The 24,330-nt window shown below is 38.4% G+C and overlaps 1 protein-coding gene across 2 annotated transcripts in view; it reads left to right on the forward strand.

Moving 5' to 3' along the window:
* Nucleotides 1-24,330, forward strand: part of Epm2a (EPM2A glucan phosphatase, laforin) — a 98,091-nt gene that overhangs the window by 45,843 nt on the left and 27,918 nt on the right. For both annotated transcript variants that reach the window (XM_028777789.1, XM_028777790.1), the window contains exon 2: nucleotides 2,240-2,414. In XM_028777789.1, the coding sequence (XP_028633622.1) occupies nucleotides 2,240-2,414 (175 nt within the window). The remainder of the gene's footprint in view (nucleotides 1-2,239; nucleotides 2,415-24,330) is intronic.

Consider the following 24,330-nt stretch of genomic DNA (forward strand, 5'->3'; position numbering starts at 1 on the left):
GAAGAAGAAGAAGAAGAAGAAGAAGAAGAAGAAGAAGAAGAAGAAGAAGAAGAAGAAGAAGAAGAAGAAGAAGTAGTAGTAGTACAAGTACTCAGGTCTCCTTATTTGTCTTTCCATTTCTTAGCTTCTGTGAGAAAGAGCACACACAGAGCTACCAGCTCCAAACCCTTGCCACAGGAACCTGAAAACTGAAAGCCACCTGCTTGTCCACTGCTTCAACGACTGACTGTTGCCAACTAGTCTCGATAAGGTGTAGCACTTGTAACTTGCCAGTCTGGTTCCTCAGGGCTGTGTATTTGAAGTCAGGCTGCTATAAATTTGGGTAGAAAGGAGCTCAGGCTGAGAAGCTTTGCAGGGCGGGAAAGCTGTGCTAGATGGAGAAACCAGGTAAGGAGCACACCCAGGGGAGGACCTAGAAGCTGGCACTTCACCCACGAGTGCTCAGAGTGAGGGTACAGACACACAGAAGTCTGGAAAGGTTGGAAGGTCAAAGCATCATTCCACTGGGTGATCAGGAATCTAGGAAACACATATCAGAATTAACAGAAGCTCATTGGTCATCTGTCAGAGAAGGAACAAGGGACTAAAATCTCATAGAAACCACAAGCACACCAATCACTCCTCCAAGTTGAGATAGCCAGGAGATGGAGCCCTTAATTACTGAAATAACCCTACACAGCCTCATGACCTTTCCTTCCTTCTGGGAAGGCACCTAGCCCCTGGGTGAGGCTCCCAGGTCTACAGGTTGGGCCAGTAGCTATGTGTGGTACCTTAGGAGCTGTGTTTGAGCACAGCTCCAGTTCCTGCCTTCCCAGAGCATCAGGTGAACGGCTTCTATCTCTCCTGTGGCCCTTGCATATTTATTGACCCTATAAAGTTTAGAATGAAAAAAGTTGATTAGAAATGTCAGGTTTGAGGCAGCTGTAGAGTGTCTGGATTAAGGTTAAGATTAAATTCAGCTCTTCTCTCTCTCTTTTTTTTATTGCTCTTTTTTTTTATTTGATTAAGTAACTACAAACAACTTTTTAAGACTGAAAGTAGCAAGTGAGTCAAAATTTTTAGATTCATAACAAACACAATTTATTCCTACAAACCACAGACACTTGTTTTACTTATATAACAGATAGGATAAAGGAGAAGATAATTTGAAACAAGATGAACATATAAGATCTAATTATAATATAGTTCGAATTTTACTTTTCATAGAAATAAAGGGTCCAGTGTCTTGTTTACCCTGCTATAATAACGTACCATAGCCTGAGAGATTTAATAAATCAGAAATATAGTTCTGAGTTCTAAGAGTAAGTCAAAAAAGAAGCAAGTCATATTTGCATCTAGTGAAAGTTTTCTTTCTTCTCCATAGATGGCATCTCCTTGGGTTCTCCCAAGGAGAAGAAATGGAGGCGTTTCACCATAGGACTCTGGCTGTGGTCCAAGCATTCAGCTCAACATGTGACTCTGAGGGTGGTGCAAGCATTCAGATCAGTATAGTTGATACTGGAAAGAACTGCAAAGTAGGCAAATGATGTTTTTAGAGACATGCTCTTCTCTTTGTCCCTTGGTGTGTGGCACTAGGAAGGAGGATTGTGTGTCTTTTGTGCATGTGAAGGAGGCAAGGAACAGCAGAAGTAGAAGAGAGAGAGGGGTCCTGTTAGAGTCAGTTTGCTAATCACACTGAGTTTAGAAGTTCAGCAGGCTTAAGTAAACTAATTAACCTCTGTGATACTTAGTTTCCTCATCTATAACTAATCCATGTTATACCTGAGAATTAGATTGGGCGTGATCATTTGTTTTTACTATTTATTAATATATTCATACTTATATATTTACTGTTTGCATTGGTACTGAGATACTTTATTACTGACCTGAATTGTAATTTGCATACCATAAAGATAACATGGAATCCATGCATAGTAATGACTAGGAAACCGTTTCAAATGGTTATTTGGCTATAAAAAGAGTCATAGCTTGTTGTAGGGCACTGAGAGAGTCCATGGGCTTCTGAAAGGCTTAATAAACATCTCTCTTTTAAAATTAAAACTAATACACTTAGAGGGAACTCAGACACTATGATTTTTATAAGTAACTTTATAAGGCCCAATTTTCTCTAACTGCAACCAGTTTCATTTTGTAATTAAGCAGGCTTTCTGTTTATTTCCATCTTACTATTAATTTTGTCCCAGTCATTTCGAGGCTGTCTAAGCAAAACTTAATTGCTGTTTGCTATTTCTTGTTCTAGGGAATGGACCTCACCACGACCGTTGCTGCACATACAATGAGAACAACTTGGTGGATGGTGTTTATTGTCTCCCAGTAGGACACTGGATTGAGGACACTGGGCACACCAATGAAATGAAGCACACGACAGACTTCTATTTTAATATTGCAGGCCACCAAGCCATGCATTATTCAAGGTAAAAATAGTGCCATGTTTGTAAGCTTCAAAGTAGGACAAGAGGTAGTGTTAGGACAATGGAAATACGTACTGAGCTCAAAACTGCAAGTGCTGTGAGCAGATAAATTCCAGTGTGTCTGTGCATGAGCTTTATCTGGTCTCTGTGTGAAAGAGTTTTATAGAATTCCTTATTTCATGTACATGCAGCTACCTGCATATTTAGACAGAATAATAGTTAACCAATCTACTGACTCAGTGGCTTGATTATAAAAATTGTTCTTAGATATTCCAGGTCACCTTGTGTCCTTTATTTTATACAATAAAGGAGACAAATGTTTGTGGTCTCCTTATAAATCTTTTCTCAATTATTAGTGCAAAAATAAGATGGAAGAGTAAATTGTTATTTGCTTATCATTCATTAATATTTTCTGTTTGTTTATTTAAATATTATAGTAGCAACATGTACCATAACAAAGAACAGCCATGAAAGAGGATGATAAATGAAAGATTACCTACATTTTCTTCACTGTCACTCTCCAGAAGTGATTGTTAAACTGCCTATGGCTAGTCTCGCTGGAATTCTAAATACTGTGTATGTCCTTTATTTGTTATTGTATTGATTTCCCTTTATTACAAGTGTGACTTCCTCATTTGTTTCTATCCCTTACACTAACCTCTGTCACGTAAATCAAAACACTTCTACTCTTACCTTCATGAAAATTGTATTCTATGATCTGTTTTTAACTGTGTCTTGTCATTTTATACTTCATAAAAGCATGTGTGCTTTGTGCCTTTATTTTTTCCAAACCTATTTCCCATGATTTATTGTCATTACTTTCACATTTTACGATATATAGTGAATATGACTTTCATATTTTAATTGATTAAAATGTAAAATCAATCTTCAAATACCATATATTATTTACTGCTGAACATGCAGTGATTATACCAACAGTCAAAAACAGTTGTAAAGGTATACTTATTTTATGTGCATGGATATTTGGCTTGCATGTATGTTTGTGTACTACGCATGTGCTCAGTTCCTGAGGAGACCAGAAGAGAACGTTGCCGCCCCAGGATTGGAGTTACAGACAGTTGTGGGCTGCTATATGGGTGCTGGGGATACAATCTGGACCCACTAGAAGAGCATCCAGTTCTCTTAGCTACTGAGCCATTTCTCCAGCCCCTTTCAGCATGTTCTTAAGAAATGTATTGTTTGTAGATAAGATCTCATGGGAGAAAGGAAATAGACAAACGCTGTAAATTCTTCAAAGTGTGAGAACATTGCTATTCTTTTTGGACGTACTGCCTTTCAAATTCATGTCTGATGTCAGACTTGCTGTACTGAGTGTGAGACGGGGTTACACATGAGTCTTGGACTTACAGCCGAGCTACACAGTTAATGGTGCTGCTGTTCACTGAGACGAGGATGACTTGGGGAGTGCCAGTGCTTGAGTCAGGTGAGCATCTTTGGAATGCTACTAAGAAGCCAGTATACATAGCAGTTCAATACACAAGAATTCGGAGGAGCGTGTGGAACGGTGATGCGCATCTGGCGATTTTCTCTCTGGAGATGATGCTCAGAGTGATGAGTGTCGTGAGACAGTGGAGCAGATGAGGGAGATAAAGGAAAAATGGAGATGAAGTGAAAACGGAAAGCGTTGGGTCCGTATAATTCAAATGTCCAGGGAAAGAGCAGCACATGCCGAGCTAGTCTAAGCTCTCGTGAGGATGCTCTTGGGGCTTGTCTCCCGTCTGTCCTGAACAAAACTCCCTAGACCATGTATAGCACCTGCCATGGGGTCAAGAGACTTCCTTCTGGGGCGTGATTTTTCTCATCTTTTTTTACCGTGTTCAATTGCTGTCGCTAAAGATTTTCCTTAGGAGCATGTTGGGCCTGTTGGAGTCACATTCCACTGTTTGTCGATATTCTTCACCTGCTAGTTTTATTGCTTTCTATTCTGGAGACTTTCTCAGTATTCATTTTTCCAAAATAAACTACAGAATAATTTTTCCTAATTTTGGGAATTTTAAGTGTACCTTGATTTTTGTTATCTTTGTTCTAGTTTATGAATGGATGTATTCATGAGTCTCTCTTATAATGCTTATAATGTTTCCTCCCCAACTAGTTGCTTTTTACTTCTTTGAATATTTCTTTTATAGTTTTAAAATGGCCAATGATTTTTAATTGCTCACATTTGTCATGTGAAAGCCTGGGTTGGCTCTCTCAATGGTAGGAGCTTCCTCTACCATTACTGACTGCTCTGTCTGAGGTGTTGGTTAAATGGCTGATGTCAGCAGGTTTTGTGTTCCTCCACCTCACTGTACCTTGTACTGCAAGAATCTGCTCTTCTGAGAATGTTGCAGTTCCTCAGCTTATGTCCAGAGATGCACATGCACATATAAAGCTGTATGTGACATGGGAAGAAATGATGGTTCATGTATTCAACTTTATAGGAAAGGTAGAATTTACTTTCCTTAAAGCAACATGGTTTTACATTCAGGCCTATCCTAATGAATTCTTAGAAAACTTAATCCGCGGTTATATATCATAACAGGTAAAAGTACATTTGTAGTTTGTATTATCTTCTAGTGTTTTTTATGGGTAAGTGTCAAAACCAAACTAAGTAGGATACTAGGTGTGATTATCATTTCAAATGTGGGGCTGGTGAAATGGGTCAGTGGGTAGACACCTGCTGCCAAGACTGACAACTTGTGTTTAATTCCCAGGACCCACAGGTGTAAGGAAAGAACTGACTCCTGCAAATTTGACTTTTCCACATGGGTCGCATGGGTGTGCTTGTGTAACACACGTACACGTGTGCACACATACACATACATGCACACACACACAACACAGAGAATAATTAATGAAATGTAAATATAAACAATATTTAAATATCAAATTATATTTTTCTCTCTCTTTTTCTCTCTTTCTCTCTCTCCCTCTGTGTGAGTGCATATGTGTGTACCCTTCCAAGTTCTGAGGACTTTAATTTGCAACATCTTCATGTGGTTATTGTGTACATAGTGTTTGAAAACTACTGTATCTATTTTGAATGAAGGAGGGATATTTTCAAATATGTTTATACATTTTGGTTTAATTCACCTTCGATATTCCAGCTACAATATTCCTCCATTTTAAACTAGACAAGATAAAATGTGCATTCAGTCTAAATGAAAAGCTATTTATGCCGGTTGATAGTGGCACACGCCTTTAATCCCAGCACTTGGGAGGCAGAGGCAGGTGGATTTCTGAGTTCGAGGCCAGCCTGGTCTACAGAGTGAGTTCCAGGACAGCCAGGGCTACACAGAGAAACCGTTTCGAAAAACCAAAAAAAAAAAAAAAAAAAAAACTATTTATATAATTCTTTATTAATTTGAAAACACCCTATTGATGTGTTTGCCTCCATCCATTCAAGTCCAACGTGTAAATTTATCTTAGCTTTTGAAGTAGATATACTCATGGTAGGTAATATACTTGAGCAGATGTAATAACATATACATTAAGATTTATCTAAGAGAATATAAACACAAGCTATCATTATTTAGGTTGAGTATGAGAAGAGAATTATGCATGGAATTCCTCTATGGTTGGGGTCAATTATATAAATATGACTTGTCAGAGTTTATTACATGATTAGTCTTCCAAAAATATGAATACCTAATATTTTAAATGATATATCTCAGGGCATATGGAAACCTTGTTCATTCAGGAAGTGCTATGACACAGCCCGTGTTGAATGCTGGCCTGTCAATGGGCTGCGCTCTCAACGGACTCATCACGCCATAGAAGACAGGCATATACACATCTATAACGCAGAGAGATTATCATTGCAGTGAAGTTTTGTATGCAGCTTAGTAAGGGGCAGGAGATTTCGGTTCAAAGGAATCCGTTTTAGGAAGGGGAACTTAAGCTGGAGTATAGAATGTGGGTTTGTTTTCCAGGAGGGCATCTGGGAAGACAGGGCAAGTTAAAGAGACTGGCAAGTGCACATGAACAGAGGGATGACGGTCAATTCAAACGACTAAACAGTCTTCTACAGCCAGGCAAAGGAAGGATTTAATACGTAGTTTGGGTAAGAAGTTTAAACTTGGGAAACAAGGCAGTTGGCTGGCATTTCCCTTAGGGGGAAACACATCCCATCAGCCCTCGCTATTTGACTCAGAGATTTTTGTTTATCAACATTCTATTTCCATCTTCAGGATGGCTATACATGGGAAACTACACCTCTCCCTTCCATAGAACTTTTTTCATGCAAAAGAACTGATTGGCGCTAAAGACACAGACAACTAATTTAATGAAACATTAGTAGTAAAGGGCTATTATTTCTGTTTCTTGAAAAGGTTTATTGCCAATTGAACACACTTCAAGAGACATAAATTAGCCTTAATGAACATAATGCTATAGACTCTTGACATGTTACAATTTAGAGAATGTGTTGTAAAAGGCTGCTTGTATCTTATTGGCCTTTGCTTTATAAAAGAAAAAAAATACATAGTAAGTTCGAAACTGAGTTATTTTTAACAACACAGCTCAGTAACTTTGCATACTTTAAAATAGTGGTTTTATTTGACATTGTTTTTTAAATGATGAGGTTAATTACTCTGGCAGAAGAAAGGATCAATTTGTAGTCTTTTCCTTTTTAGTTTCTCCAGGGTAACTTTGAGATCATCCCTTAATAACCCTGCAAGCTTTAGGTTTTTAGTTTTCAAAATGAGATGTGTGTGTGTGAACTGCTAACTGCAGGTTCTAGAAGTGAGCTAAGGTTATCATGTTCACCTAAAACAACTATCTCACGTATCTTATTGCCAGCATACAGGTGTCTTTATTCAGTATGTAAATGCTTTTTACATAATAATATTTTTATATTTCTCATGCTTATAATCAAACTTTGGCAAGAATGTCTTTTTTGGAATGAATAGAAATGAGCTGCAAAATTCCGATGTTCCCGAAATGGATTGTGTTGCTTTTATTCTGTGGTTCAAAAGCAAAATATTATTGGCCAAAGGAGGACAACTAGTTTCAACTGGTATTTATATCTGGTTGAATGATGTGAGATTCTTTAAAGCTTAAAATGAGATTACATCTCTCCATACTCGGAGGAAGAGGAAATAGCATGCTTCTCCCGATTGCAGGGAGGAGGGATGATTGCTAAGGAGTTTTAACTAGGAGTGTGGGATTCCTTTGATGGGTCCCTTTTCCTAGTTACATAGAGTGCTGTTCATTATTTGTATGGCCAGTTATTGACACGTCCTTTTCTTAGGTTTGCACCTATATTCCATGTTAAACATTTAAATATAATGTTTTACATTATACATATAGTTATGCTGGGGTAATTATTCTGCAACATCACGTGAGAAGAAACATAGTAACCATGAAAGATCCTAAATTGGCGTCACCTGTCATCTAAAGTGCGTGAAGACATCAGTTCTTGATGATGATGCTGTCACAAGCGCGATCATAAAAGAAGCAGCTGGATCATGTGCTGTTGTTGCGTTATCCACAGCAGCGGCATTTAAGTTGTGATTTTGTATTGTCTTCAAGTGTCTCGATCGGCAGCGAATGAAAGGGGATGGAAAGAAGCATGAGTGCTCGCCAGCTGCAAGGTCAGGGCCAGAAGAATGACGGCTAGCTGAAGATTCTCTTATCATAAAGAAGCAAGGAAATTAGATTCGTGAGGAATTATGTTAGTAAAGTGGACCGTGTTACTGTCACCTATGAACCTTATCAAAGGCAGTGGGCGTTGACAGGAGGATGTATTCAGTCAGAGAAAAGGACAGAACTGGACAGTCATTGTGCAAGAGCTTCCTGCTGATGAAAACGATCCCATAGAGTGGGAGAAAATGATTAAGAGGAAAAAAGGGAGAGAAGCAGATACAAAACTTTTGTGCAGTGACAGAGCCCAGACTCCAGGAGAACAAGTGGTTCGTCCTTCCACCATCGGAGGAGGAAGCAGAGAGTTTGTGCTTGGATGTTAGAAGTGAGAGCAAGTAGAAGTTCACACTTTGCTCACCTCCGGTTTTCTCAGTGAAATACAAAGCACAGTCCTAGGGTGGGGCGAGAGGCGAGTCTTCCTAAAAATGAAACGTAGACTGAGTGACAGAAGGAGTGTAAACACATTGACTCATGAATTTTAAGTTTAACAAGATTCTCCCAATTCTCTGATCACAGTGTCTAAGACAACGAAAGAAGAGTTACTCTGTCAGATTAGGATGAAGAAGGCAGACTGGATATTTTTGATCAGCTGAGATCGCCTTTTGTTTTCTGTATAACTCCACTGATAGACAGCAGTGTTCACGAGCAGTCATCTGTAGTCCTCAGCCAGAATAATAGCTATTTACAGCTGATGAGAATTCTAGGTCCATCTGCTAATTCAAGGAAACTAATTCTGCTAGTTGGTGAGGAAAGAGTAGATGGTAGGATACCATGGTATCACAAGACTGAAACTTGCGCACTTGGGTGCGGAAGTGAACTTGGACATCTGAGCATCAGCTTTCAAGACACCCTTTTGTGAGTTTGTCTAATATTGTTTCCTGTTGTGTAAATGAGGGGATCTCAAGTTGAAAGCATAATTGTGATTATATATCAATTGCGTTAAGAATTACAGATGGTCTGGTTTAACAATATGTCATATTAACATGGCAACAAAGGTGTTTTTTACTCCATATAAAGATTCCTTTATATTAAGCAGGTAGATACTCCCAGAGCTATATAGCACGGTCTCTTTTCACTCAAATGGAGAGCATGCAAGGGATATCTTGGAGGCCCTCTGTGCTGTGTAACTTGTAAAAACAAGGAAATAGATGCACCCTCCAGACTGTGAACTATGATTAGCTAGTTGGTTTACATCTCAACGGTGAGTAATCAGAGGTTTGAGCAGCCAGTGGACAGCAGGATTCAGACCTGTATTTGTAAAAAATACATAAAAAAGACACTGCTGTCTGCTACATTTGTGCCTGTTCTGTATTCCCCTTTTATGTCCATTTCCCCGCCATTTTCTATATTTCACTCACTGTCTCTCTGGCCCTTACTCTGTTTTCCTGACTTCTGCAACCAGGCCACCTCTCATTTCTTCGGCCCTGCCTTGTTTTTTTCCCTGATTTCTCTTTTCTATCCTGTTCTAGTCTTTTTAATTGTCAGCTTGACACTTCCTTTACTCTAGGCCCTGGAGTCATCTGACAGGGCAGTCTCAGTTGAGGAACTTCCCGGATCGAATGGCCTGTGATTATCAGGCCACACCTGTCTTGGTAGGTAGTTGAGGGAGGAGGGCCCATTCCACTCTGGACAGTGTGAGGCCTTGGGCAGGTGGGCCTGGGCTAAGGACAAGCCTGCACACTAGCCATTAGCTAGTGAGCAGTGTTCCTCCATGTTTCCTGTCCTGACTGTCCTCAGTGATGGACGGTGACCTTTGTGACCTTTGTGTAAGCCAAATGCATCCTTTCCTGTCCTAAGTTGCTTTCGTTCAGACCCTTTATTACATCAGCAGGAAGTAAACTGACACTCACCCCGTTCCTTTCTTTTATTGTGTTCTCAATACTTTGTGAGTTAAAGACACTGTACAGGAATGAGCTTCATATCTGAACACAGCTTTAGAATGCTTTGTGCTTTCTGGTCTTGATGTTGCAGTTGGGTGACTTGTGATCATTTTCTCTCCATCCATTCAGTGTTTGGATATTTTCTGAGTGCCTACTTTATTTTTTTAAGATGTTAGGTATGGGAGGTACCTGTTCTGCCTCATAAGCTAATGGTCTCATGGTAGAGGCATATAAAATATACATTTCTCTGAAAATATTAATGTAGTTAAAGTTACTTTTCATGTCTCTGTGAATTTTTTCAGCTTGTTTTCTTTACATGGCCCCACTGTATCAAGGACTTAGAGTCCTGTTTAAACTAACTACATTAGCAATGTTACTTTGCTTTCAAAAATGTATTTAATATTTAATAGCCAAGAGCAGTTTTTTTAAAAATGAAGATATCGTGTAAATTAAAATTTTATGAAATAAGGAACTTCATAAAAGTTTTATTTACCCCACATTCCTATTTCCTTGCCCTAACAAAGTATATTTAGTAATTATAATATTGAAGGACAGAAAAAGGCTTCTAGGTAACTATAATTCTATCAAACTTATGCCTGAGGCTCTGATTTCTTAAAAAATGAAATTTATAACATTGTTGAAAATCAGATTTTGCCTCATACAATGCCAGAGTATATGGTTTATACAATAGTTTATTTGAATTCTTCCCATTCTGTAGTGTGTAGTTTTGCTACCCCACTTTAAGCTGTAATTAGGTCACACTACCAGCCCTACCCAGGTTCCTTCGGATCCACTGATGAAAGACACACACACACACACACACACACACACACACACACACATTTATTTTTGATATACTCAATGGCTGGGCTCTTCTAGGCCTTCCTTGGCTATTGTACCCTTCTTTTCACTCCCAGTTCAGCACCCCAAATCTGCCCTCAGATCAGTTGGTCTCTAATCTCCCACTTGCTATCCCAGGCCCAGTCAATGAAATAGCTAGTGGACACACCACCCTAGATCTTACGTGGCTGGTGGTTTGTTCTCCCTCTAAAGCATGATGAAAACTTTTCCTCCTCTATGCATCTGCTAGCCTGCCTGAGGGAAAACTGGAAGTCCTGCCTATTCTGTACAGCTCATTGGCCACTTGCATCTTTATTAATCGATTAAGAGCCAATTGGGGGACAGGGCTTTTAGGGTTCATATGCAGATTCCAGATCAGAGCATCAGAACCAACCCTACACCCTTCAATCCATCTTCTCTGTGTTGTATGATGTCTGCCTTGCTGTATGTGGAAAGATTGCTTGGATAATTACTTTGGATACCATCTATTCATCCAATGCAAATGTTGGAAGAGTTAACAGTTTTTATAGTGTATATATAAATATGTATGGTATATATATGTGCATATGTATATACATACATATAAGTATATATGTTTATGAGATAGTAACATCTTATAAGAAATCTCCAATATTAATTTACTTATGTCTGCCACATGTCAGTTGGAAGTGTTTGAGTTTGTTGGTAGTTTTTAAGCTTACCCAACTTCACAGCTAAAAATTTGTCTGGAAATTTGTATGGGAAACCAAGCCTAGAAACAAGGATTTCTAAACACAGTAGAAAATGGACCCTAAGAAGGTTAGTCTTAACTGCTGACCTGATAGCTTCTAGAATGATCTAGAAAGTAACCTTCCAGAAGTGTATGTAGGGAAGTTCCTAGTTTGGTCTACCTAAGATGTAACGACCCACCCTATGTGTGGGTCCTATCCCATACAGTTCTAGACGGTATGAAAAAAAGAGAAATAAAGGAGACCATAGACATTCATGTTTTTCTGTTTCCTCACTATGGGTAAAGATGTGAACAGCTGCTTCATAATGTCACTATTGTGCCTTGGCCACCGTGATGGACAGTACTCTTTCTTTCCCTCTAACTGTGAGCCAAATAAGTCCTTTCTTCAGTTACTTTCTTCAGATCAATGAAAAAGATAGCCAATACAGAGATATAAAAAATTTTCTAGGGGGCTGGTGAGATGGTTCAGCGGTTAAGAGCACTGACTGCTCTTCCAGAGGTCCTGAGTTCAAATCCCAGCAACCACATGGTGGCTCACAACCATCTGTGATGAAATCTGATGCCCTCTTATGGGGTGTCTGAAGACAGCTACAGTGTATTTACATATAATAAATAAATAAACTTTAAAAAAAAACCAAAAAACAAAACAAAAAAATTTTCTAGAGTCCATTGGCAAGATCAATAACTGCCATTGTGTTTCTGTTGATACGCCCACTCTGGGTGCTCGAGTAGTGGGTTTAAGTCTTACTTGAAGCATATTTTCTCACAGTAGAATATTATTTAGCCACAAAAGGATAGTATCCTATCATTTGCAAAAAAACAGATGGCATCATATCAGAGATGATATTAATTCACATAAGTCAGGTGCACAAAGGTTAACTCCATGTGTTTTCCCTTGAAATAGAATATTTTTAAAAAGCAACTGGACTGTATAAAAGAGATAGCTGGAGGTTGTGAAGTGCATGGGATGCTAAATAGCTAAAATTAAACACTCATATAAGGAGTAAGCTCCTGATAGTTCAGTCCATCTCTAATAAATGACAAGGAGGTGTTCAAAGGTTCCAAACACAAAGTAGGATATAAAAGCATTAGTCATGGCTTTATTAGCGCATATTGTATACATGTATTGAAATAACTCACTACACTACACAGAGATATTTTTATGTCTTAATCAACAGATTTTAAAAACATAAGAAGATGAAAATATTAACTAACCTTCCTCATTACACTGTAAATGTAGATCATGTAATTAGTACACTGAACCCTAAAATAAATGTTAAAAGTTCAATTGACATTAATTCAATTACACATAAAAACTACTTTAGCATTTTCAGATTAGAAAGCCATTACAATTTTCTACTACTTTAACAAAATAGAACTGTCTATGTATTTAGCTTGCAAAACAGCCCAATAAGGAACATGTTATCTTAGACTAGATTTTTTATTGCTTAATTATGAATTGAATTTTAATGAAAGCAGCATAGTGTTCATCTGAAATTCAATGAGCTACACTATTATGAAATAAGAACAAAATAAAATATTTTGTTTATATCTTCAATGAAAGGAACAAGAAGGACATCAGTCAGGCTTTTACTTTTAGAGAGATCAGTGAAATCAACTGGCTGTCTGGCTGGAAATGGTGCACAGTAAAGGCAACATGGAGAAATGGGATTAGGAGGAAAAGCCATCCATTGTGATATAAATAGTGAATCCAAACTACAGATCCTCATTGAAAATAAGAAGGCTGTGAATTTAAAAAATGCTCTAGAGTGCAGAACAGGTCAGTCATTTAATGGAACATATCTATAATTAAAATGCAAAATAAAGAGAGAGTAAAATATGACTCTATACTTGGACAAATGCAAGTAGAATTTACTACCCAACTTTTGTTTGAAATATTTTGTCTTATTCACTGAAATAATTTCTTTAACATATTTAAGATATTTGTCTTAAGCTGGCTTCTTGCTAATGCAAATGGAATTTGGGGGAAGGGAGAATAAAAATAATAAATACAGATATATAAGTAGTTAGTGTACACAGAAAAAAAATCCAGGAAGTGAATTTTTATTCCAGACACTCCTAGTAATAAAAACCTGTTATGTGCTAAGCTGATGGGAATTGGTTTTATCATCACAAGACAAGGTTGAAGGTCAGTCCATTAAGCAAGAACTCATTCTGTCTGAATACAGACCCTAGGATAGAGGTTGTAAATCTTCTACAGTTTTAAGACCAAACTGCCAGTCTTCCATTTAAAGCATGAAGTTGACTCTCACAATGACTTAATATGTTTTACTTTTTTATTTTTTTATTGGATATTTTATTTATTTACAATACAGATGTCATCTCATTTCCCCATTTTCCCTCCCTAGAACCCACTATCTAATCTCTCCTTCTCCTTTAATTACATGCATGTGTTAAAGTCTGTTCTAGGTTGAGGGACTAGCAATACAATAGATGCCAATAGTCAAGGAACAAGCAAGACAGTAAACATAAATAGTCAAAGAACAAGCAAAGCATTAAACCCAATTATGTGAACACTCCTGTGATCACTGTCTCTAAGGGCTTATCAGGATGACCAAAGTATCTGAGCCTACTTCCCTGTCCTAGTCCAAAGTCATTTTCATGTCTGAAGCCTACTTCCTTGTTCTAGCCTAAAATTTAGATTCCTGTCTGAAATTACTTCTTTGTTCTAGCCTAATATTTAGATTCCTGCCTGAACTGCTTCTGCAATTGCTGTGACACAAGAAGTTAAGACAGCTACTTTTGTTAATCATTTAGCAAAAAATGTTACTAATGTGTTGAATATACAAGAGTATTTAGATAGGCATTTGGAAGAATGGATTGATGCTCTTTATCCTATTCAAATTATTGGAAGGAGGTTCAGAATTTAAGAGTAAAGAGCCAGCCGGGCGGTGGTGGCGCACGCCTTTAATCCCAGCACTTGGGAGGCAGAGGCAGGCAGATTTCTGAGTTTGAGAGTTTGAGGCTAGCCTGGTCTACAGAGTGAGTTCCAGGACAGCCAGGACTACACAGAGAAACCCTGTCTCGAAAAACCAAACAAACAAACAAACAAAAACAACAAAAAAAGAATGGCATATATAGCTTGATCATGCTAGCCCTTTTTGTCCTGAGAATACTTTTATTCCTGCCCATCATGTTAAAGCTTGTCTTTAACAACATCAGCATGTTGGCAGCCAAAGTATATGGCTTGAACCTGAAAATAGACCCCCAGACAGAGTTATTAAATTAACAGGCTGGCAAGCCAAGGGCAGGTAAGATTCTGCACAGAGCATTACCAACCTAAGACAGAAGTGCATTGATTTTGATAATGCATATTCCATGATGGATAAGGAAGGCATTCTTGTCAGAATGACCTAAGACAGACTCAGTCTTCTTAGTGAAATAAAAGAGCGGGGGAGGCGGAGAGCCTTTGGGGCTGCTTGGCAAGAATCTGATATGGGCCAAGGACAAGGATATGGGCTGCTTGGCAGGAATATGACATTGGCCAAGGACAAGGAAGTGGGCTTCAGGCAGGAATCAGACATTATGCTAGAACAAAGAAGCAATTTCACGTATGAATCTAAACTTTAGGCTAGAACAAAGAAGTAATTTCAGGCTGGATGACTTAAGATTTTAACAGAAGACTGCACTGTCTTCCTAAAGTTCTAATGCAGATCTGCCCTTGTGACAGTCTTAAACCCCAACTGTCAGAACAGAGTGCTACAGAAATTCGATGTACAGGGAGTCAGATCCACTATTGGGGATCAAGTCATTTGAAGGTTTCAGCTTGGAAAGGGGACACAGGAGGAAGAAAATCCCAGGAAGAGAAGCTGAATGAGTCCACAAAAATAAGACTAAATTCTGGAAATAGGATCAGAGGAAACAGTCCCTCCAAAAGGAAGTGCCAACATGTTGGTTGTTTATTATCTTTCCTCTTAACTATCTCGTTGATTCTGAACTTGATGAAATTCTCTAAAATGAATCCTGGCTTTCTAGTGGGCTTAGAAAACAAAAATCCAGCCTTTCTAAAATGTAAAAATCTAGTCTCAAATGTAAGGGCCACATGGACATTTTTCCTTAAATACTTGAATATCTGGTTATTCCTACAAGATTGGACAAATTCCATGCTGCAATGTCATCTAAGGAATATTTGGACATCTTACAAATCAGAGATTTTTTTTGATACTTCAAATATAGTATATGAATTCTGATAGTAAGGATGTAAGAGGGACTGGCTTGGGACATTGTCTGTAGCCTTACAAATGTGCCAGCAGCATGTCACCTGTTTGCTAGAGTTCAACAGCATGCATTACAGGAACGTATTTTGATATTGGCCAGTGAGTCCCATGTGGCCAGCCCTGTATCCCTGTCTTACAATGAGGGTGGAGACCTTGTCTGTCTCATTATCAATTGCTCTCATAGATCCACTGCCTGCACGGGCTTTATGTGACTCATCAGAGTGGAGAAGATGACACCAAGAATGACACAGAGCTGAAGAGTTGTCACCGTGAAGGGCAGTGACGTCTTCCATTTTAATCTTCTAGGCTCTCAGAGTCTGCCTCTGCATTGATGACCACAAGGAATGGGATTTCAGAAAGGACCAGTAGTTATGAGTATGTAATGTCCTGGATGGCTCAGAGGACAAAGGTGCTCCCTGCTAAGCCTAAAGACTTGAGTTCTAATCTCAGGACCCATATGATAGAAGGGGAAAACTCCAGAAAGTTGTCCTCTGACCACCACAGGCATTCAGTAGCCACATACATGCATACACATACCCATACAAATAAGTAAATAAATGTAATTAAAACAAAATAATTTTCAGTGCCTATGGTTGGCACTTCAGAGTAGAGAGTAGCAAAGAAATTTATTACAAGAAAATTAGACCTAGCATCCTAAACTTTCTCTCCAGTCTTCAGTCATAAAGACAGAGGAAGAAGCAGGTGGTTGAGTGCTTTCTATTCACTATTCAGATAAAAGTGTTTTTTAGGGAAGTCCGAAGGCAAGCTTGTTCCTTTGCTGGGCTCCAGAATATGGTGTGTGAGAGTTCTCTACATTGATATTAAATAGCTAAACTCAAAAATCTTTCCATACTCAAATGTAGTTTACTATGCCCAAAACTGTGCAAAAAAGCATTTGTTTTCCATTTTTATTGTGCATGTATGTGTGTGTATGAGTGTGCATACATATGTGTGCACATGTGTGCACATGCATATGGAGTCCTGTGGTTGCTGTCTGGAATCATCCTCCTTTGGTAGTGTATCTGGTTGGCATTTAAGTAGGTTCTAGGGATCGGAACTTAGGTCCTCATGTTTAGGTGGCAATAGCTTTATAATCACAGAGTGTCTTCCCAGCCAGCATGTGTTTATGTTTAACACCTGTTTTCCTTGTGGGGAAGTTTGTTATGTACTAGGCAGAGGATGGCCACTTCTCAGTATCCAGTAACAACTCTTGGCAGAGAACCTCCAGTGAGGCTCTTTTGATAGATAGTACTTCCTGTGTGATGCACCAGCTGTTGGCTGGAGTGGTGAGGCACGTTGTCACAGTTCATCCTGGAGGGGACCCTTGGATGCTTGCACGAGGTTTCCTCCAGACCACTCTCTCCATGCCTTTTCCTTCCTTAGTGACTTTGCTTTGTATCTTTGAATCATGCTGAACTTAGCCATGAACACAAGGGCCCACTGCAAAACCTAGAGAATTACTGACACAGGATGTCAGGCCATTCAGGATGATTTAGTGAAAGGCCATAAACTGTCTAGATTATAAAGAACAGAGATTTGTTCCTCCATTCTGGTGGCTGAGAAATCTAAGATCAAGGAATAAATAGATTCAGTGTCTGGTTGGGATCCAGTTTCTGATTTATATACAGCACTCTCCAGTTGTGGAAACAGCAAGGGAGCTTTATCAATTTGCTGTATTAAGAAGGCACTAATCCCATGCCTAAGGGGCTCAACTTTGTGACCTAATCACATCCCACAGTCTCCACCTCCTAACACTACTACAGGGGAGTTCATGATTTCAAGACATGAATTTTAAGGGCTCAAGCACTCAGTCCATAAAAGTAGGGGTAACCTTGGGAAGTCCTGACATGCTCACTCTCTAGCAGCCAGCTCAGTGCATGTCCTGAGCCCACTCTGGTGAGAACTGACACATTAGCAGAACGTGCATGACCACCAGTCAGTAGCTTTACATAGATGGTACCTGGCCAGCTTATATGAATCCTGAATGTGTGTGTACCTATGCTCAGAGTGTAGTTTCTTCAGTTCATTTTATATTTCATTTCTAATGTTGTTATTAAAAGTCCTGGCCCTGAATTGGATTGCCAGGTTTGAATCTTTTCTTTAGTAGGATCTGGGTAAGTTAGTTAGCTATTGGTAATTATTAGGTAATGGTAACAATAAAATTTGTAAAGTTGTTGCCTAGATTAAAAGTGATAAGATAGTAACTCTTTCCTCACCATTTATTTTACAGATTTCTAAATTACTTTCATTTGAAATTGCATTTTATGTTTAAAGGCCTTGTTTTATAGAATGCTTAATTATTTTCATAACAAGTATTAAAAACAAGCACAAAAGTTATTTTATCTTCCAGTATTCATTACGGAAGCCCTTTCCTTGTCTTTGTAAAATACTTAAACAGGTCAACAACAAAATCCATACGCTTTTCCAGCAAATAGAACCTCAGCTTTCTATACACAGAGCTTTCTGCTATGAAATGGTCAAGAGGTTTTAGTTTCATGTAAAGAAAATTCTTTTATAATTTTTGATTTCAATTAAGCCTTGCTTGCTATTAAATTTTGAGCCTTAACAATTTATAATTCTAGCATTAGGAATACTGAGGCAAGGGGATTTTTGAGTGATTATTGTGAGATAATTGTCACAAACAAACAAACAAACACCTTAAGCCTTAATTTATTTTTAAAGATTTATTTTTGATTATATACATGTATATGAATGTCTGTGGATGAGAGTGTAGGGACTCTTGGAGGTCAGAGGTGTTGGATGACCCTGGAGCTTGTTCAAGGAAGTTGTGACCTGAGATGTGAACCCACTTCCCCTGCAAGACCAGTATGTGTTCTTAACTGCACAGTCAGCTCTCCAGTTCTACTTAATTTATTTTTATAAACAGTAATTTACTAGCAAACAAGTAATAAAAAGATAACGTTTTCCTAGCCATTTATTTCGGACATTTCTAAATTGCTTTAATTTTAGTATGTATTTTATACTTAAAGGCATTCCTTTATAATCATCTAGTAATTTTATGTTTATTGATACTTTTTTGGAGGGTATAACCAGCCTATTGATATTTAGTGTTATAAAATGCTCAGTTTAACTACACCATTTAACTTCTAGTATTTTATTTTAATAGTTTCTAAGCTTTCCTCTGCCTCATGTGATTGTCTTTCTGATAAATTGGAAGGCGTAGAGAATGGGATTGTATGATCTTCCGTATTCTACTAAAGGTTATCTTTAAATGTCAGCAGACTGGTGCTTCAAAGACCATGGATAATATTGTACAAACAACGCCTCACCTCCACAGTGATCTCAATGTTTTTGTTCTTATTAGCTGGTGTCTTCTCTGTTCCTTATAATCATCTATTTTTATTTTCAAACTGCATGTAATTTTATTTTGATGATACATTGTTTTGACATCTTAATCAATTGTTTAAACTTCATAATTTATTTAAATTAATTGCTCGCTATTAGTGAGTCTTTCATATGATAATGGCACCATTTATCTCAGCTCCCTTTTATTTTTGAACCATTCTAGGCTGGGCTGTGAATAAGTCTTGGGTCAGTAAAGTACTTTCTATGCAAACATGAGGATCTGAGTCTGGATCTTTTGCACCTAGTAAAAGGCTAGATGCACTGGCAACTCTCTGTAACGCAAGTGCAGGTAGGTGGGGGGAGGCAGGTCTTCGATGCTCAGGAGCTAGCCAGCCTAGCTGGATCAATGCCTCAGTGAGAGGCTTTACCTCAAAAGAGAAGGTGGAGACTGATCAAGGAAGGCTCCTGAGGCCTCTTCCATGCATTTAACACCCCCATGGCATACAGCAGCACACATGTAGCAACACACATACACATGCACACACAGACATATAAATACACATGCATACACAGACACACACACACACACATGCACACACAGACACATGCACACACATGCACACACACATGCACACACATGCACACACACATGCACACACATGCACACACAGACATACACACACACACACACAAACTGCTCACAACGTTAAAGTCATTAGGTTAACTAGACTGGCTATAGTTTCCAAAGAAGGATTCAGAAAGATGAATTTTAATTGTTTTTACATATTTAATATATGTTTATATTTTGTTTATTAGTTTGTTAGATATAGAATATTTGGATGGCCTTCATATATCCTTAGCTGTTTTTTTCTGTGTGCATGTACTTGTGTGAGAGTTCATGTGTGTGGAAGTATGCATAGACATGTGTATGCATATGCATGGAAGTCATAGGATAACCGTGGTGGATGCTGATCCTTAGGTTTTAGTGAACATGTTTTTTTAAGACAGTCTTGTACTGGCCGGAGCTTTTGACTCAGGCTAGACTTGCTAGCAAGTTCTTGAGAACTGCCTGTGCCCACCTTCCAGGAACTGATACACACCTGTGTAGCACCACCTCTGACTTTTAAATGTGGGTTCTGAGAGTCAAACTCAGATCCTCATGCCTGCATGGAAAGCTCTTTGCTTAGCTTACCTGGGCTTTTATTCCCCCTCTTTTAAGTCAGGGTTTGTCTGTGTAGCCCTGGCTGTCCTAGGACTCACTCTGTAGACCAGGCTGGCCTTAAAGTCAGAGAACTGTCAACCACTGCCTCCTGAGTGCTGGGATTAAAGGCATGTGCTGGCACTGTCTGGCTTCTGGTTGGTTTTTATACCATTGTTGCCTATAATGTGGAGACAATTAAGGTGATGCTACTGTATCCTTTTCTCTATTCAATGACAATTTCTTATAGTATAATTTATGCTCACATCTTAAATATCGCCTTAGCTTTTCCAGGCTGTTTCCATCTTTATGGTTTGTATTAATGCTCACCACTTACCCTCTGATTCATGCATGTTCTAACTCTTGGATGCCAATCTGTCTAGACTTACAGGATGTAGTGCAGCAACTTTTGAGCCTGCATAAGAGACTCAGAAGTGATGTTCTGACTATTTGGTTCAAAGAGATTTTTCCTCTCTTTTTCCTCCTTTTCTTCCTCTTCCTCCTACTCCTCTTCTTTTCCTTCTCCTCCTGTTTTTCTGGGCCATCTACTGCTGGATATAGAGTGTACTCTTAAGTGTGGTTAATAAACCCGATGAGGCTCCATTGGAGAAAACAAATTTTTCCTTTGCAGGTAAGTATCAATTGCAGATAGCTTTTTGATTAGGGTGGAAGCTCGTCTCCATTTTTTTTCTCTCAGTGCTGGGACCTCATCTGGCTTGAACCTGTGCAGGTCTTAAGTGTGCATCAGTCCTGATGTGTCTTGAAGACATTGTTTCCTTGGAGTAATCTGCCTTTTACAATCTTTCTGCCTTCTCTTCTACATAGTTCTCTGATCCCAGAGGAGAGTGATTTGATGAAGATATCTTACTTAGGACTGAGTGTCCTTGTACGTTCTCTCCCTGTGAGCTTCTGTATTAGTTTACACTTATTGCAATAGGAAAGTTCTCTGATGATGGCTGAGACAATGATCTATGAGTAGAGAAGGATACGTTAGGACTAATTTTATTGAAAGCTTAAAAACTACACCTATTTAAGAACCAATGTTTACCACTTCCCATGAGGCCAAGAATCTGATACTAAATAGGCCAAGGACCTAGGGGAAAATCAAATACTACTATTCTGCTAAGAGAATGTAGCAATAAAATTTTTATAATTCCATTTTTAACAGCTGGATAATATTTCATCATGTGAATGTACTGCATTGTCCTTATCCTTGAATTTAGCTTCTGGAAATCTTCATTAGTTGATAGACATCTAGGCTGGTTTCAAGTTTTGGCTATTCTGAATAGGTCAGGAATGAACATTGATGAGCAAGTGTCTCTGTAGTAGGATATAAAGTTCTTTGGGCACATGCCAAGCATGGTGGAGCTGGATGTTGAGGTAGACCTAGTCCCAGACTTCTGAGAAACTGCCACACTGATTTCCATAATGACTTTACTCAATGCGTTTTTATATTTTGACCATTTTTTGAAGTTAGTAGCATAAGGTTATTACTTGAAGCCCTGGTCATATATTTTTGGTATATATTTGGTTTGGAAAGGAAATTTTGCAAGCCTGGGTCTGAACTGCCATTTTTTTTTTTTTGGGAAGTGGCCTTACTTTAAGATGTTAAGATATGTTATTCTAAATAGATGAGATCAAGTGTGTTTCAAGTGGTGGAAATCAAACTCTTAGCTTTTAACAGCTGAGCAAACTCCCCAGCCCAACATTATTTTAAATAGAAATATAATATATTGATGTTTTTCAATATCAGGTATTGAACAGAAGGATTTATGCATAGAAAACAAAGCTCTATCACTGAGCTATGTCCCCAGTCCTCAAGATGGTGATTTTAAAGGAGTCTTCTATTCTGTTGCTTATATATTTTTCTTAGCTTGTAGAAGGAAAATACTTGAAAGTAGTAGAAGACACCAACATTATTAGTAAAAGAGGAAATAGAATTTTCCTGAACATTTACTAACTGCTAGGGAGTGAGCCAGACAATTATCCGCTGAATTCCTGACAGAAGCCATCTAGGAAAGGCTGTGGCAAGTAAGTGAGTTTCCTGCTGCCATGGATGCACTCTGGAGAGGCACAGCCCCAGAGGCTTTGTTCTAGGATTGCTTCTCTCTGTTGATATTCCTTTCCACCACTATTACATAGCCTAAGGATTCCTGGGCATCAGCCCACCCTATTGGGCAATTTCTTGCAGAGCAACATGAAGATGAACGTTAATGAATGAATGCTGTTTGGATGAATTAATGACTTGATAAAATTCCTGATTTGATTAAAATATTTTTAGGAAGAAAGTTTAAGGGGATGATTTTAGTTGTTTTGCCAGAAAGATGTAATAAAGTTAGAATCAAGAATAGAATGTGTCCCCTCCTCATAGACTAGTAAGTAAAGGTTGCATAATAAGAAATATAATGGACTTTCATAAATTGTATTAAGAAGAGAAACAGGCTTGAGACAAATTTGTGATCAAGGAAAAACATTCATTCTAAGTCAGGTCCAAGAATGAGACCACAGGTATACACCATGATAAAGCAAGGCCATGTGAGACTGTTGCTTTGAACTTTTAATGAGCTTATAGAATGAAACACTGCTTTGAACTTACTATTAACATTCTTCTCTAACTTCCCTTTTGTGTAACATTTTATCTATGAGGTAATTTTATAAAGAACTTTTGTCTAAGAAGGTATAAAAGAAGCTGAGTGAAAAAATAAAGTGTGGCTGTTGGGGCTCTGCTCCATCCACCAAGTGTCTGTCTGTACATATGTACAGGTATATGTAAGCATACATAAGTATATATCAGTATGCATGTGCGCTTGTGAAATTGGTGAAACAAGTTGTTGGGCCAGAGAGAGAGAGAGAGAGAGAGAGAGAGAGAGAGACAGACAGACAGACAGACAGACAGACTTTCTTCCTTCTCTTTTTTTCTCTGGCTCACAAAGAATTAACAAATTTCAGGCCTCTCACCTAGCCAGGGACCCTTGAGCCAAAGAGAAAAGAGCCCAAGTAACAAAGCCTTTTCTTTTCTTAATCCCCTACTACTATCAGCAAGAGTTAAACTGCCAGAAGCCACTGGCTTTTCATTCTAGAATAGCAAGAAAAAGCTAAATCGCCAAAAGTAAACATCTTTTGCCGACCTCCAACCCCCCTTTGCTGCCTTTCTGGGGAAACTGATTGCTGGGCTACCTCTAGGCAGTTCCCTTAATTCTTTCAACTTTCAGTGTCCTCATTTGAATGGCAAGGAAGCTGATTATTAATAAACTAAACCCACTAACCATCCTTACATAACCAGTGAGGGGATTCAATCACAGAACTATCTGATTTTAGAGAGGGAGGTTTGTCGGTGTATCTTACTGTCTCATAAAATGTAATTAAAAGTAAACACCAATTCTCAGAAATGAAAATGAATAGGGAGAGATGAAGACATATTTACTGAATACACTTTTTTTTGGGGGGGGGGAGTACAAAATAATCTTGAGAGACTCTCAGATTTTCCCCAGCAGAATTTGTTGAAGTTTTCCTGACTTCAGTTTCACCCTCACCCACAGACTTTGAAAACCAAACCTTGAGCTTGATTTTTCTCTTCCATGAGGAGCTACTATACTTCTGGTTTCCTCTGAACACTTTCATTTCAAATCTAGTAGCAAAGGCTGGCCTTAGCTCAATGTTTGTGCTGTCGTTTTGAAAACACACCTGAAGATTTTCAGTGGTAGCAATTCTCTCTCTGCTCTAAGAATCAGACTTGTTCCTGCTTCGTGATATAACTTAGATTCCATAAATTAATTGGAAAATAAATTTTTGAATTAGTAAATTCCAACGTTTAGTTAATTAGTAAATTCCTCAGCATACTCTTTGATTTTGCAAGGACAATTTTAATAAAACCACCAACCACATTTTTTTTTTTTTTGCCAATTTTTTAAGAGATTCTCTTCATCCAGGAGAAGCAACATCTTCATAAAAGAACTCAAATTACCGATGAATTTGAGCCCTTTGGCTGTTCAGTCATGATGTTGTTGTGAAGTCATTTTGTTTTCAGATTATGACCCCTGACTCCCAAATACTATTTTAAAGGACTGATGTCACTGTTGAGAAG

This window comes from Grammomys surdaster, unplaced genomic scaffold (assembly GCF_004785775.1).
Source record: "Grammomys surdaster isolate TR1022 unplaced genomic scaffold, NIH_TR_1.0 315, whole genome shotgun sequence".
NCBI classification, from domain to species: domain Eukaryota; kingdom Metazoa; phylum Chordata; class Mammalia; order Rodentia; family Muridae; genus Grammomys; species Grammomys surdaster.